The sequence below is a fragment of the Capricornis sumatraensis genome, chromosome 10 (assembly GCF_032405125.1).
Source record: "Capricornis sumatraensis isolate serow.1 chromosome 10, serow.2, whole genome shotgun sequence".
Classification (NCBI taxonomy): Eukaryota; Metazoa; Chordata; class Mammalia; order Artiodactyla; family Bovidae; genus Capricornis; species Capricornis sumatraensis.
Window position 1 is genome coordinate 103012827 of NC_091078.1, and position 16628 is coordinate 103029454.

The 16628-nt window shown below is 45.6% G+C and overlaps 1 protein-coding gene across 1 annotated transcript in view; it reads right to left on the reverse strand.

Annotated features, from left to right (window-relative positions):
• C10H3orf20 (chromosome 10 C3orf20 homolog) overlaps window positions 1–15769 on the reverse strand; it is a 46591-nt gene extending 30822 nt beyond the window's left edge. Inside the window, exons 1-4 of the mRNA XM_068983137.1 lie at window positions 15298–15769; window positions 14303–14443; window positions 10131–10250; window positions 527–665 (exon numbers count right to left, since the gene is read on the reverse strand). Of these exons, the coding sequence (XP_068839238.1) occupies window positions 527–665; window positions 10131–10250; window positions 14303–14443; window positions 15298–15769 (872 nt within the window). The remainder of the gene's footprint in view (window positions 1–526; window positions 666–10130; window positions 10251–14302; window positions 14444–15297) is intronic.
• Between the last annotated feature and the right edge of the window lie 859 nt (window positions 15770–16628).

The following is a 16628-nucleotide window of genomic DNA, read 5'->3' on the forward strand; positions in this document are numbered from 1 at the left end:
TCCAGGGAACAAGGCAAATGCAGGTTCACCTGCTGGGACTCGTGACCCACAAAATCATAAATATCATTAATCACCCATGTAGATATGTTTTGTTTGAGAGGTGTTTCTTTTTTTCCAAAGAGAACATCTAACAAATTGTGTTAAAAAATAAACATGCTTAACTACAAGGGTGTGTAAATTATAGGAAGCCATGCAAAGGGGTCTCACTGGTGAGGAGGCAAAAAGCATTGCCCTGGGTCAGCCTCACTGAGCTAGAGGACCTCAGACAATGCTTTCCTACCGTGCACTTGGGGTACCTCAGCTTCCTCATCTGCAGAATGAGCATAAACCTACCTTCCTCATAAGGTTACAGTATGACTGAAAAGGAGAATGAATGGCGAAGGACTAGGGATGTGCGTGTGAGGGATGGCAATGACCCCTCCACTGTCGCTGGGGGCACCGGGTGGCCAACACGCCCAGGATGCCCCTTCCGCACACACAGGCCATGCCCTCCTCTCCCACCCGCCCCAATCACTGGGGCGCTCACATAACACGACACATCTCCTGCAGCTTCTCCCGGGCTTCAGGGCAAGGGTCGCTCAACTCGGTAACCTCGGAGGCAGAGGTTCCCGCTCCTGCTCCTCGCTGCGGGGACGCCAAAGCATCGTCCGCATTTTTGGGTTTGCCTGTAGCTGGAGATGAAGAGGTTAAGGACGGTTTGAGACAATGGTTTCTCAAGATGCTCCTGTTTACCTGGGGAGAGGGGCTGGGGAGAGGGGCTGGGGAGAGCAGCAGAGCTGCATCCTTTGAGTCAAAATAACTGGGAATCATTTATGCTTCCAGAGGCAGGAACTCCCAGCAGGTCTTATGAAACAGGCGTCACTCTGTGAGTCAACTGAGTGGGTGTCAGGAACATTCATGCAGGATGGTGAATCCAGCCACGTTTCCCCAAGCGCGGCCTGGTTCTGGATAGGGAGAGGACACCTATGGCTGCCGTGGATACAGAAGGGATTCCTTGTGATACTTCTGACTTAAGACAAAAAGTCTCAATTCCAGCTCAAGGAATGGGCTTCAACGCTTCTGTGATGCTGGCTTATCTCAGCCTTCAGCATAGGGCAGTGTATGGACTGAGACTTGGAGTGTGATGTTTTGGAGTTTTCTGCATGTGTTTGTGGTAAAATACACATAACAAAAACTTACCAACTTCATTTTTTTTTTCCAACTTCATTTTTAAGAGGCCAGTTCACAGGTATCAAATACACTCACGGTGTTGTGCAACTGTTATCACCATCTATTCCCATAACTTTCTACATTTTGTAAAACTGAAACTGCAGCAATAACTCCCCGTTCTCCCCTCCTGCCAGCCCCTGGCAACCACCAGTCTAACTTTCTATCTTTATGATTTTGACTATTCTAAGTACCTTGTATAAGTGGAGTCATACAGTATTTGACTTTTTTGTGACTGGTATATTTCATGTGGTATAATGTCCTCAAGGTTCACTGATATTATAACAATACTGCAGAATTCCCTTCCTTTTTAAGGCTGAACAATATTCCATAGGTACAGACCAAATTTTATTTTTTGACCACACCATGTGGCATGTGGATCTTAGTTCCCCAACCAGGGATCGAACTCATGCCCCCTGCCCTGGAAGCATGGCATCTTGACCACTGGATCTCCAGGGATGACCCATGACCAGCTATTCTTTATCCATCATTTACTGATAGACAGTTGAGTTTCACCCATGTTTTAGCTACTGTGAATAAAGCTGCTATGAACACTTGTAGAAACGCCTCTTTGAGACCCTGCTTCTAATTCTTTTGGGTATATGCTGAGAATTGAAATCACTGGATTATATGGTAATTCCATGTTTAATTTTTGAGGAACTGCCATACTGTCTTCCACAGTAAACCTGGCTGTACCATTTGACATTCCTACCAACAGTGCACAAGGGTTCCAACATCTCTGCATTTTCACCAGCACTTGTTTTCTGGTTTTTGACACTAATCATCCTACTGGGAGTGAGGTAGTATCTCAATGTAGTTTTGATATCCATTCTCCCAATAGTTAGTGATGTTGAACCTCTTTTAATGTGTCTATGGGCCAGCTATATCTTCTTTGGAGAAATGTCTATTCAAGTCCTTTGCCCATTTTTGAATCAGGTTGTTTTTTTGTTCTTGAGTTTTAGAAGCTCTCTATATATTCTGGATATCACTCCCTCATCAGACATGATTTGCAATTATTTCCTGCCATTCTGTGGACTCTCTTTTTGTCAATAGTGTCTCCTGATGCACAAAATTTTAAAAATTCATGAAATGCAATGTGTCTATGTTTCTCTTTCTTGGCCAATGCCTCTGGTGACATATCCAAAGGAATGAGTCATTGCATCATGGATTGGATTACGGGTTCACTGAATCATGAATCATTGTGAAATCCAATGTCATAATGTTTTTGTCTCATTATCTTCTAAGCGTTTTACTGTTTTAGGTCTTACATTTAAGTCCCTGATCCATTTTGAGTTAATTTTTATATATGGTGTTAGGTAAGGGTCCAATTTCATTCTCTTGCATGTGGATATCCAGTTTTCCCATCACCATTTGTTGAAAAGACTATCTTTTCCCCATTGAGTGGTCTTGGAACCCTGTCAAAAATCATTTGCTCATATATGTAAACATTTATTTCTGGATTCTCTACTCCATTTCATCGGTTAATATGTTTGTCACGGTGACAATATTGCACTATTTTGATGAGTGCAGCTTTGCAGTAAGTTTTGCAATTTTGTGAGTCCTCCAGTTTTACTGTCCTTTTTAAAATATTTATTTGCTTTTACTTATTTATGTGGCTGTCCTGGGTCTTAGCTGTGGCCTGCAGGATCTTCTGTCTTTGTTGCAGCATGCACGATCTTCCAGTTGCAACATGTGGGATCCACTTCCCTGACGAGGGAATGAACTCAGGTCCTGCATGGGGAGGAGAGAGTCTTGGCCACTGGGCCACTAGGGAAGTTCCCTGTTGCTCTTTTCAAGATTTTTTCTGACTACCCGGTGGTCTCTTGAGATTTCTTATAACTTTCAGGACGAGTTTTCCTATTTCTTCAAAAAACATCTTTAGGGGACATCCTTAGTGGTCCAGTGGTTAAGGATCTGCGTGCCAATGCAGGGAACATGGGTTCCATCCCTGGTCAAGGAAGATTACACGTGTCATGGAGCGACTAAGCCCACGTGTCACAACTACTGAGCCTGCATTCTAGAGCCCATAAGCTGAAACTACTGAGCCTGCGTGCTGCCACTACTAGAGCCTGCACACCCTAACGCCAGTGGCAACAAGAGAAGTCGCTGCAACGGGAAGTCGAGGCACTGCAACGAGAGGAGCCTCCACTTGCTACAACCGGAGAAAGTCTATGCAGCAACGAAGACCCAGCGCAGCCGAAACAAATAAATTAATTAAAAAAAAACTTTGGCATTTTGATAGTGATTGTATCGAGTCTTAGACTACTTGAGGAAGTATTGACATTTTAACAACGTCACATCTTCCAATTCACGAACATGGAATGTGTTCCCATTTATGTCTTCTTTAATTTCCTTAACCAATGTTTTATAGTTTTCATTGCACAAGTTTTTCACCTCTTTTGCTAATTCCTGTTTGACTCTTCTTGTTACTTTTGTAAATGGGACTGTTTTCATAATTTCCTTTTCAATTGTTTACTGTACATGTATAGAAATAAAGTCGACTTTTGTGTTGACTTTGTAGCCTGCTACTTTGCTAAATTCATTTATTAGTTCTAACAGCTTCTTTTGTGTAGAATATTTAGGGTTTTCTCCATATAAGAAAAGCTATGACAAACCTAGACAGCGTATTTTAAAAGAGACATTACTCTGCCAACAAAGGTCCATCTAGTCAAAGCTATGGTTTTTCCAGTCATCGTGTATGGATGTGAGAGTTGGACCATAAAGAAGGCTGAGCGCCGAAGAAGTGATGCTTTTGAAGCGTGGTGTTGGGGAAGACTCTTGAGAGCCCCTTGGACTGCAAGAAGATGAAACCAGTCAATCCTAAAGGAGATCAGTCCTGAATATTCATTGGAAGGACGGATACTGACGTTGAAATTCAAATACTTTGGCCATCTGATGTGAAGAGGTGACTCACTGGAAAAGAACCTGATGTTGGGAAAGACAGAAAGCAGGAGGATAAGAGGATGACAGAGGATGAGATGGTTGGATGGCATCCTGGACTCAATGGAGATGAGTTTGAGCAAGCTCCGGGAGATGGTGAAGGACAGGGACGCCTGGCGCACTGCAGTCTGTGGGGTCACAAAGAGCTGGAGGTGGCTGGGCAACTGAACAACCACCATATAAGACCATATCATCTGCAAACAGGTACTTTTAACTCTTTCTTTTCAATGTGAATGCCGTTTATTTTTCTTGCTTAACTGCTCTGGTTAGAGCTTCTTGTAACATGATACAGAGGTGAAAGCAGATATCCTTGCTTCGTATCTGATTATAGTGGGAAAGCTCTCATCTTTTACCACTGAATACGATGTTCACTGTGCAGTTTTCATATATGACTTGTATTAAGTGGAAGTCGTTTCCTTCTATTCCTAGTTTGTTGAGTGCTTTTTTTTTTTTATCATAAGAGGAAGTTAAGTTTTGTCAAATGCTTTTCTGCATCAACTGAGAAGATCATGTGGATTTTTATCCCTTCATTCTGTTCATGTGATATATTACAATGATTGAATTTTACCTGTTAAATCATGCTTGCCTTCCAGGAATAAATCCTGCTTGGTGTCAAGTTATATAATCCTTTTAACATGCTGCCAAATTCTGTTTGCTAATATTTTGCTAAGGATTTTGACATCAATGTTCATCAAGTATACTGGTTTCTTGTAATTTTCTTACAGTGTCTTTGGTTCTGATATCAGGGCAACACTGGCCTCATGGAATGAGTTGGGAAGCATTCCCTCTTCAATTTGGGGGAAAAATTTTAGAATGATTGGCATTAGCTCTTCCTTGAATGTCTGGTAGAATTCATCGTTGAAATTTTATAATTTCCCATGTGTTACCTTTATGGAGATCTTTATTTCTCCCTGTGAGTTTGTGGTTCTGTCTAGTGTCCTTTCATTTCACTTTGCAGGACTCCCTTGAAGGCTCTGTTCCTTCTTCTTTGATCTTTTTCTTTCTGTTCTTCAAACTCAGTAATTTCCATTGTCCTGTCTTTGAGTTCATGGATTTTCTTCTGTCTGCTGAAATCTGTAGTGGCAATATTTTATGCTTATTTCATTTCAGTGTTAGGTGGCATGAGGATATGATGACGTGAAACTGTGGAGGTGATCATCCGTGGCTGAATTTCCAGAAACATCTATTCAGATCCAACGTGCTCTGAGCCTCTGCTGCCCACTCAGCTGGAGCCATATGCTCTCCTTTGATATATGCAGGATCATCTTCACCTTGGTCTCAAAACCAAAATGAGACTTCAGACAAGGGGCACTGCTTAGGCGCCACCTGAGCCATGAAAGCTTCAGAATGGCATCTTCCTCACTGTTAGCCAAGACTTGAGGTCTCTGGTTGGTACCTGGGTACCATCTCTGGTACCTGCCACCTTCAGTGGTTCGTAGTCCCTTCCCTGACTCCTCCAGCCACCAGACCAGAGGCCCAGCTACCTGCTGCTAAGCTCCTAGAACACCTTCTGGCCTGAGCACTCATTTCTGGCTTGCCCCTGGTTGGTTTGGATCCCAAAGTATGACAACCAGGAACAACTGTCGACAGACTTCTCTGAGTTCTCTGCCCAAAAAGCTGGGCTACGCTCCAGAAATAGCTGTTGTCCACTCGGAGAGTAGGTGCAACTCCCTTTCATGTCTGTGTGACCCTAGAATGGCAAAGAGGGCCAGCTGGCAAGGTGTGACAGCATGAGCACGTGCAACAGGTAGCAGAGGTTCCAAACCCAAAGTGACTTAAAACACAATGACTCTACAATATGGTCTTTAAAAAAAATTTTTTTTTAAATTTGACTGTGGAATCTTTTCAGTTAGTTCAGTTCAGTTGTTCAGTCATATTCGACTCTTTGTGACCCCATGGACTGCAGCATGCCAACCTTCCCTGTCCATCACCAACGCCTGAAGCCTGTTAAACTCATGTCCAATGAGTCAGTAATGCCATCCAATCATCTCATCCTCTGTCGTCCCCTTCTCCTCCTGCCTTCAATCTTTCCCAGCATCAGTATTTTTTTCAGTGAGTCAGTTCTTCACATCAGGTGGCCAAAGAACTGGAGCTTCAGCATCAGTCCTTCCAGTGAATATTCAGGACTGATTTCCTTTAGGATTGACTGGTTTGATCTCCTTGCTGTCCAAGGGACTCTCAAGAGTCTTCCCTAACACCACAGTTCAAAAGCATCAATTCCTCAGTGCTCAGCTTTCTTTATCGTTCAACTCTCACATCCACACATGACAACTGGGAAAACCATAACTTAACTAGATGGATCTTTGTTGGCAAAGTAATATCTCTGCTTTTTAACATGCTGTCTTTGTTGGTCATAGCTTTTCTTCCAAGGAGCAAGCGACTTTTAATTTCATGGCTGCAGTCACCATCTACAGTGATTTTGGAGCTCCAGAAGATAAAGTCTCTCATTGTTTCCCCATCTATTTGCCATGAAGTGATAGGATCAGATGCCATGATCTTGGTTTTCTGAATGTTGACTTTAAAGCCAGCTTTTTCACTCTCCTCTTTCACTTTCATCAAGAAGCTCCTCAGCTCCTCTTCGCTTTCAGCCATAAGGGTGGTGTCATCTGCGTATCGGAGGTTATTGATTATTTATCCTGGCAATCTTGATTCCAGCTTGTGCTTCATCCAGCCCATCATTTCCCATGACATACTCTACATATAAGTTAAACAAGCAAGGTGACAATATACAACCTTGATGTACTCCCTTCCCAAATTGGAACCAGTCCGTTGTTCCATGTCCGGTTCTAACTGTTGCTTCTTGACCTGCACAGAGATTTCTCAGGAGGCAGGGAAGGTGGTCTGGTATTCCCATCCCTTTAAGAATTTTCCAGAGTTTGTTGTGATCCATACAGTCAAAGGCTGTGGCACAGTCGATGAAGCAGAAGTAGGTGTTTTTCTGGACCTCTCTTTGCTTTTTTTATGATCCAACAGATGTTGGCAATTTGAGCTCTGGTTTCTCTCCCTTTTCTAAATCCAGTTTGACCATCTGGAAGTTCTTGGTTCACAAACTGTTGAAGCCTCACTTGGAGGATTTTGAGCATTACTTTGCTAGCATGTGAGATGAGTGCAATTATGCAGTAGTCTGAACATTCTTTGGCACTGCCTTTCTTTGAAACTGGAATGAAAATTGACCTTTTCCAGTCCTGTGGGCACTGCTAAGTTTTCCAAATTTGCTGGTGTATTGAGTGCAGCACTTTCACAGCATCATCTTTTAGGACTTGAAATAGCTCAACTGGAATTCCATCACCTCCACTAGCTTTGTTCGTAGTGATGCTTCCTAAGGCCCACTTGACTTCACATTCCAGGATGTCTGGCTCTAGGTGAGTGATCACACCGTCGTGGTTATCTGGGTCGTGACGATCTTTTCTGTACGGTTCTTCTGTGTCTTCTTGCCACCTCTTCTTAATTATCTTCAGCTTCTGTTAGGTCCGTACCATTTCTGTCCTTTATTGTGTTCATCTTTGCATGAAATATTCCCTTCGTATCTCTGATTTTCTTGAAGAGATCTCTAGTCTTTCCCATTCTATTGTTTTCCTCTATTTCTTTGCACTGATCACTGAGGAAGGCTTTCTTATCTATCCTTGCTATTCTTTGGAACTCTGCATTCAGATGGCTATAGCTTTCCTTTTCTCTTTTGCCTTTCACTTCTCTTCTTTTCTCAACTATTTGTAAGTCGTCCTCAGACAACCATTTTGCCTTTTTGCATTTCTTTTTCTTGGGGATGGTCTTGATCACTGCCTCTTGTACAACGTCACAAACCTCTGTCCATATTTCTTCAGGCACTCTGTCTATGAGATCTAATCTCTTGAATCTATTTGTCACTTCCACTGTATAATCGTAAGGGATTTGATTTAGGTCATATCAAATGGCCTAGTGGTTTTCCCTACTTTCTTCAATATAAGTTTGAATTTTGCGATAAGGAGTTCATGATCTGAGCCACAGTCAGCTCCCAGTCTTGTTTTTGCTGACTTTATAGAGCCTCTCCATCTTCAGCTGCAAAGAGTATAATCAATCTGATTTCAGTGTCAACCATCTGGTGATGTTCATGTGTAGAGGCGTTTCTTGTGTTGTTGGAAGAGGATGTTTGCTATGACCAGTGCATTCTCTTGGCAAAACACTGTTAGCCTTTGCCCTGATTCATTTGGTACTCCAAGGCCAAACTTGCCTGTTACTCCAGGTATCTCTTCACTTCCTACTTTTGCATTATAGCATGAAAAGGACATTTTTTTTTGCTGTTAGTTCTAGAAGGTCTTGTAGGTCTTCATCGAACTGTTCAACTTCAGCTTCTTCGGCATTAGTAGGATCTATTCCTTGTGGCATATGAACGCTTATTTGTGGAGTGTGTGATCTAGTTCCCTGATCTGGGATTGAACCCAGGCCTCCAGCATGGGGAGCATGGGGGCTTAGCTACCAGACCCAGCAATATGTTCCTTAAGATAGAGCACTTTAGAGTGAACATGGGTATAATTAATAGTTATGTCAGGACAACAGCATAAAATGGGACTTAAGTGGATAAACTAGGACACGTGGCTACTTATAAACTATTAGGTAAGGTTAACCACCCATCCTAGCACTCATGTGTGAGATTAATTTCTGAACAACATCAGGAACCTGTAAGAAATGCAGCATTGTTGAACATACATCCTAGTGAGACTGATGCAGAGTCATAGGGTGATCACATCTTCAGGTGGCAGAGGAAAACAGCCACACCAACCAAAAGATCAAGAGACATATGGAACTTGTTTTGAAACAGCCTTACTCAAGGCATCACCCTTGAACTGAAGTCATTGAAAAATCATGAGTTCAGTAATGGTCCTGAGGAGACTCTGTTTCCCCTCAAAGTAACTGTACGGATGTAAGGCCAGCTCAGGAGGAGACAGGATAAACCAGGAGAATATAAGGTGGGACGCTGGAAGTGATGCTCAGAGGGGGAGACAATGCATCAACAGGAGTGAAGGAACAGGGGGAACACGAAGCTGAGGGTGTCAGCTCCAGCAAGGGAAGTGCTCCTCGTCTTAGAATCCACACGTGCAGCCCTGGCATTCAGAAGAGTGGCTGACAACTAGTGATTGTTCAACAAACATCTGTTCACTGACGGAAAAAGTGAGAGGATTAGCTTGACATGAAGAGTGAGGCCTGGAGGAAGGCAAAACTCATGACCATCCGAGGTAGGCTCGGGAATAAAACCCAAGCTTCTCAACTTCCAGCCTGACCTCCAGGGTCTGCAGGAATCACTCGACAGTCTTTGAGCTTCCCAAGCGTCCTCTGTGAACACAGTCCCTCCCCTACCCCACCACTCTGCCATCACAGCCTGGGGGGCCCTGGAAGATCCAAAGGGAAAGAAGCCCCTTCTCTGCCCTCTCCAGCCCCAGCTCATCCCTCCTCAAGCTCTGATTGCAAGGTCGGTGCTACACTCGACGGTCTCACCTGCCACCAGCTCTTTCCTTTAAGCTTTTCCTTCTGCTCTGTCTTCTGCAGTAGAATAGCAGCAGCCCCTGTGTCTGTTTTCTGCCCACATAAACCGGCCCAGTTGGGGACACACGCTAAGGTCTGGTATCCGAACACCTCTGTTCATGTGTGGGTTCCCCTACCTTCTGGGTGAGTACACAAGTCTCTAGGCAGAGGCGGTGAGTATGGGATCACGTAGCAGGTGGAAGATGTGGGTTTGGTAGGGGTGCTGCTCCAGGTGAAAGGAACCACACTGACAGAGGTGGAGGGCTTGTAAACATTCCAACAATGAGACTGCAGGGTGGACGGACTGGGTTGAGATATGTCACCTTGTGGGGCACACAGTCTGTTAACAGCTGCTCGGTCTCCAGCCAGGGCAGCTACCTATCCTTCCTATCAGAAAACCAAACCGTCTCATCAGCCTCATGGGAAATCTAGCCACCTCCCCATCCCACCCCCACCACCAAAGACATGGGGGTGGGGATCACGGTTACCTGTTTTCTTCTTGAATTCCCTTCCAGTTGAGAGGGAAAAGCTCAGACAGCCAGTAGAGGCCTCGTAGACAAGCTGATAAGGCGAGTTCACGCCCATGGCTGGGATATTCATAAAGGAATCTGGAGTGGAACAGAGAGGGATGCTGCTTACAGTTTTTTTAATTTTAACTTTTTCACCAAGAGTACAATAGTGAACTTTCTGTCCTAGTCATATGGTAGGCCAGATATTCTGAAGTGCCCTGTTGTTACAAAACCACAAATTCTGGAAGAAAAAGATTTTTACTGCTGGAGAAGGCTCAGAGTGACTAAGAGAAATCTTTAAAAAGTCTCCTCTACAGTGTCCTCCCTGCTTAGCCCCCAGTATCTCTCAAGAATGAAATGACATCAGAGCAGGGAAGAGAAGGCAGGCACAAAAGGTGACGTTACTCTAAGGATAAATGCAGATAGAACTGCTACACGAGGTCAAGAGACTAAACATGGGGCTAGCTAGAAGAGAATTTAGAGTTATCTATTCCCCTTCTCTAAGCCACAGAAATCAGATGCTTCTGCAACAACAGATCAGTCTCTTGCAGAATCACACTGTCATGTACGAAATCACTTGATAGCAGACCACTTAAGAATTAAAATTTGGCACCCCTTTACTTGTGGAAAATCTTGGTCACTCTTCCAACAAACTTTATCAAATCATTTGCTTATTCTTCCCCCAAATACAGTCATTTCACATGCTGGGCATGAAATTGTTGGGAAATGTCAAGCAATTCATCACAGCTCATTCAAATTCATAAAGAAAATGGCAAACATGACCTTCTAAATAGACAAAACCTGAACCTAGAGACTGCACGTTGAATGATAGGAACCAAAGATGATCACCTTCACTGGTAACCCAAAGCCGGAAATTAGGACCACATGAAAAGAACTAATAATAGCCAATTCTGAGAAAGATGGAATAAAACCAGTCAGTCCTACTGGTGCAGAGAAAATTCACCAAGAAAGCAGTATTTAACAAGAACTATATACATCCTGAGACCTTCTGCCTAGGAATCCTCTCTCCTGGGAGAGTAATCTTAATAACCAACACAACAGTGATAACAACCAATATGCATGAAGTTGCATATTGCAATGCTTATTATACTAATATTATGTTAGTATTAAATTATACTAATAGCAAGAAACCTGGAAGCCTAGGCATTCGGTTAATTATGAACATGGACATCAGAAGAACTCTACACGCACTTAGAATGACAACTGTAAAGGGATAGGCATGTTGGAATACACTGTGTCTGTTAAGCAAAGGAAACTGAAAAATAGAAAAATTATTGTATCTGTAGAAAAATATATATACATACGCAAATACACACACACAGAGAAGAACCACAAAGGGAACTGCAAAAGTAAAAAATAGCTATTATATAAAAGTGGCAAGACTATGTTTTCTTTTTGTTGTTTTATTTCATAATATGGCCATCAACTAAAAATCAAGCAGCAGTCCAGCTTTCTTTCCTGACATGTCAGGACTAGACAGGAGAAAAGACAGGAAGTAATTTTATTACTAAGGAAATGCTGCCTTAGCAATGGGTATACGCCAGTTACAGCATTCGAGGAATGCCACTCCAGACTCAGTTACAGCTTGAGTCTACCTCAGCCATCAGAGGGAACAGAAAAGCAAAACTCACGCAAAACAAATCACTAGGCATTGGAATCTTCTTAAAGCCCTCCTAGGATGAATGCTTTCCCAAAGGAAACAGATTGCTCCCTCATTTATATTTTGCCATTCAGATTTTCTTTTCAAACTCTAGGTTTATTTGAAGGAGCATCAGGAATAGATGTGCAACAAGTAAGAGATATTTCCTGCGGGAGCGTGATGCAGGAGAGGCTTGCTCAGCACTCCTCTGATGCAAAGTCTCCTCCACCAGGTTAACCACAAGCCACGAGGGAAGCCACTGTGTCGCAGGTGAAAGCCTGTGGCCCTTAAAGATGCTCAAACACCCTGTGAGGTGGAGCGCTAAAGGGATGACTGCTTCATTTTCAGGATCGGGAAACACAACGTTCAGCAAGGAGAGCACAGCTCGCAGGTTTGAGGGTGGGTGGCTGGGCCAGGCTACCCGTTCCCCTCCAAAGGACTCGCCTACCCACGTGACAGACCACCAGGCGGCTGTCTCCCAAACGAAGTAGAGCTCCAGTGGAGTGGAGCTCCAAGCCCCATGTGGAGTGCAGGGCACAGAGCTCCATGTCTGCTGGCAACCTCCTGCATGAACAGGGCATAGCCAGAGAGCCTGTCGTTATCAGAGCAGAGCTGACCCTGAATATAACGGGCAGAGTGCATTCTCTTAAAACAGAAAGAAACCCGTGTATGTGCACACTCAGTTGTGTCTCTTTGTGGCCCCATGAGCTGTAGCCTGCCAGGCTCCTCTGTCCATGGAATTTCCCAGGCAAGAACACGGGAGTGGGTTTTCATTTCCTCTTCCAGGGAATCTTCCCCGCCCAGGGATCAAACCCACATCTCTTGTGTCTCCTGAGGTGGCAGGTGGATTCTTTACCACTGTGCCCCCTGGGAAGATACTCCATGGCAAACAGTTGGGGTATGCTTGATCGGGACTTTACCTTAGGAAAGGAAACCAAAGTTTAGCAAAATAACCTTCTCTAGCTTATATTTAACCATAAGTCCACTGATATTGTAGGCACATGCCTAATTCTTATAAGAAATAAAAACTGTTGGTTTTTTCAGATGGTGTGATTTTTTTTCTGAATGGTTGTATGACAGCAATAAAACGAGTCCCTTCACATCTGCCTTTTGCAAAAAGGTCCAAATTTGTTTGTACTGTTAACCCTTTGATACCCAAGTCATCCTTTCTGCATGGAGTGGTCGCCCTGGCAACTCTCCTGCCCTTGGCAACTAGTTTTGCTTCTCCACATCACTCACAGGTGGCTTCATGTGGACACCCAGCAGCTCTCTAACATCATTCTCACGGAGTTCATGAAATCCCACATTTCCCCCCAAACCTTGCAGTTTTACTGTGCAATTTATTTGCCCTGTGTGTTCATGTATTATCATCAGATGTTTAGCCTCTGACCATCAAGGGCAGCCTGACAGTTAGAGGACAGGGAGAGACACTAAAAAGGGGATGGATTTTATAGGTTAGGGCAAATGGTTATGGGTTATGAATTTACTATGCTTCCCCATCAAAGTTCCTAACAGCGAGGACTTTCGGGCATGTGAAATGAATTCCTCTATATCCACCAAGCTTAAGAGATACAGCAGTACAGATGTTCCTGAACTGCTGTCTTTTAAATCACAGCTGTTCCCCTTCCCACTGTCAGAGATCACGTCCTCTAGCTCTCTGTCTGTTACTTCAGGCCCTCTGATTATTCCCATTCGGCTTTGGTCCTTATACTCTGTATAATGTACTCAAAAGCAGTATGCTGTAATTTTGTTATTTTACACTTTATTTGAACAGCATTATACCAAAAGTATTTCTATAACTTGCTTTTTTTTTGCTTAACTCCATTTTTTAATCTATGTTGATGTGTGTGCTTCAGTGCTTGATTCATTTCCACTTCTCATTATGCTCCATTATCTAAAGACTGTAATTTTTCTCTAGTTGGTGAACATTTAGGTTGTTTCCGTTTTTTTTGTTTTTCATCCCAAACAATTCTGCAATAGACACTGTGATATGACTTCTTCTAACATGTGTGAGAGTTTCTCTAGGGCAGTGCAGTTCTCACGTGTGGCCTGGTAAGAATCCACACAGGCCATGACCTGGTGAATACAGTAACTGAGGAGAAACATTTAGAAGTCTATGTGCCAACCTGATGTTCCTGTGACAATATCATGTTTGCAAACGGGGTGATCCACAAGGGACTGGAAATTTTACAAAGTGGTCCTTCACTGAAGAGCATTTAAGAGGCAGGGCTCTAGGGAATGACTCAGCAGAGAAACTGCTGGGTGGTACGATGCTAGAGCATCTCCCTACTTGCAGACACCACCACCCTGTTCTCCATAGGAACTGCACCAATACGCACACTCAGCTGCAGCAGGTGAGAATCCACACTGCTTCGCATCCACCTCAACTCTTGGAAACGTCAAACGTTAAAGCTGGGGACTTGACCTTTCCACTGCACTCTTGTTGGTATTGTCTGACCTTTCACCTAAGAGCTGAAACTCAGGTACCCACCTTTTCCTGTCTGTCCAGCACTGCCACGATTTCTCCCGATGGTGCCAATCAGGAAGTCAAAAGCCATCTCTTTGGCATTGAGGTGCAGGAGCTGGCTGGCCTCCACAAAGCGCTTTGTAATGTCCAAGGGGTTGGCATCTCCTAAGAAAGTCATCAAAGGCAACTACTCACTTTTCTCCAGGGTGGGGAAAGTGCTTCTAGAAAAGGACTTCCCTAAGTGGCCCTGAAGTGAAGGGGAGTGAAGATCTACTCCCAGGGTAAGGAGGTGTGAGGGGCTCCTAATGAGGGCCTTGAGCTCCACAGACCTCCAGGTGGCCCCTCGCTCTCTGCCCTCGTCCCCTTCTCTCCCCATCAGGCCTGGAGACTGATGCTGTTGTTGCTGTTCTGCTGCTGCGTCGTGTCTGCCTCTTTGCTGCTCCATGGACTGAAGCACGCCAGCCTTCCCTGTCCTCCACTGTCTCCTTGCTCAGACTCATGTCCATTGAGTTGGGGATGCTATCTGAGCTGATGCTACTGGTATTTAAAATAACAGCACCCAGAAGGCTTCATCAGTGATGAGTTCCCAGGTCCCCAATAGTGGGATGAGAGACCCTTATCATGGGCAGACCCCGGTTCTCACTACTCTCCTGCTTCTGGCTACCAACCAGCCCTCCCAATTCGCCCCCTCCTCCTGGGTGCTGCCTCTGCCTACCACTGTATCATTTCCACAAACGGGGCCCTTCAATACCTCGGACCTCACACTGTGCTCACCGTCAGCCTCTCAACCTGGGCTTGGCAAAGCTGGAGGGCTAGGAGGGCAACGTGGGCAACGGAGCGGGCAGGGGATGGATGATCCCTGGGGGTGGTCTCAGGACCCTTGGCTGCCACTTCTCCACAGCACGTCCTTGGAGACCTGTCTGGGGAGGGTATGGTGGACACACACACCTGCCCAGGCCAGACCCTCTGGGCCCAGAAAAACGAGCCACGCTTCACAGAGCCAGCCTTGGCCAACTTACCAGACACAGACTCCAGCATGGCCTTCATCTTCAGGCTGAGGAGCTCGGTCAGCAGGTGGATGGACTGCCGCTGGAACCTGTGCAGGGTCTCCTGGCTGGACTGCCTGCGGCGGCCGTGGGTAGGAGAGTGCATGGATTTGGCCGGCCCGGTGGAAGGGGGCAGCATCGGTGGCGGGAGCACTGGCGGGGGCGGCTTCTTCTGGACGGGGGCCTGCATGGGGGCTGATTCCATAAGCACCACGGGCGGGGCGCCAATGCTGATCTCCAGGCCCAAGATGTCGGAGGGGGTAGGGATCATGGGGTCGGTGATCAGTTCCTCCCAGGTGAACTCAAAGATGTTTCTGATGCCCTTGGGTACAGAAATGCCTGCGCTCCGGCAGCCGACAAGCAGCCTGGAGACATGGGCCAGCAGCTTGGGGGCCGTGGCGGTGTACTGCAAGTACAGCTCTCGGTTGCTCTTGACGTCGTTCATGGCACTAGAGCGCGCCCACTTCTAGGTGATGCTGTCCATTGTAGACAAGAGGGACCTGCAGCTGCTGGCAGCTGGACAGCCTGAGCGCTGAATGAGAGCCTACGTTCCCACCTAAGGTCAGGTCTCGGGAGAGACAGACGTGCTGAAACGGCCCTTACAGGTCACTGAGCCGGTGCATCCTATGCGGGAGGGCAGACGTATCACTGGTCACTCTCTGGCAAAGGGATGCCACCCAACCCTGCTTCCCCTCCCGGGACGCGTCAGAGACCAACTAAGTGAGCCACGACGGAGGGGCCTGGGGAGAAGCAAGTTCCCCACGTGGACCCTGGGCTAGGGGAAGGGAAAGGAAGGGGAAGGGAAAAGGTTCCAGGGCACCTCAGGAGTCAGAGATCTGAGGATGGAAGTTCTTCTAGCCTCTCAATAAAAACCTGCAAAGATAAAAAAGATGAAAATGTTGGTTGGTCCCCGCTGGGGGAAGGTGACATGGAAACTTCCAGCTGTGAGGCAAGGATGGGCCTGGATTCAACCTGTAGCTCCAAGGGCAGAAGGGCGAGAGCGAGGAGGATGAGCTCTGTAATCCAATGACTAGTGTCACTTACCGCATCTCATCAAACCTAGAACTTCAGGCAACTCCCGCCACTGCAGCCTTCTCGTCAGTTCTGCCACTGGGCCTCCTAACACGCCTCCCCACCGTGTCCACACACCCTCATCCCCTGCCAGACAGATGTACCCTTCCACTGCTCGCTCCGTGTCCTCTGGAGCCACCCTGAGGCTGCCATTCCAGAACCACACTCCTGGTGCAAACCCTCAGTGTTTACAGTACGCTGCCCTGGTTTCATAAGGCTGTTATCACTCCAGT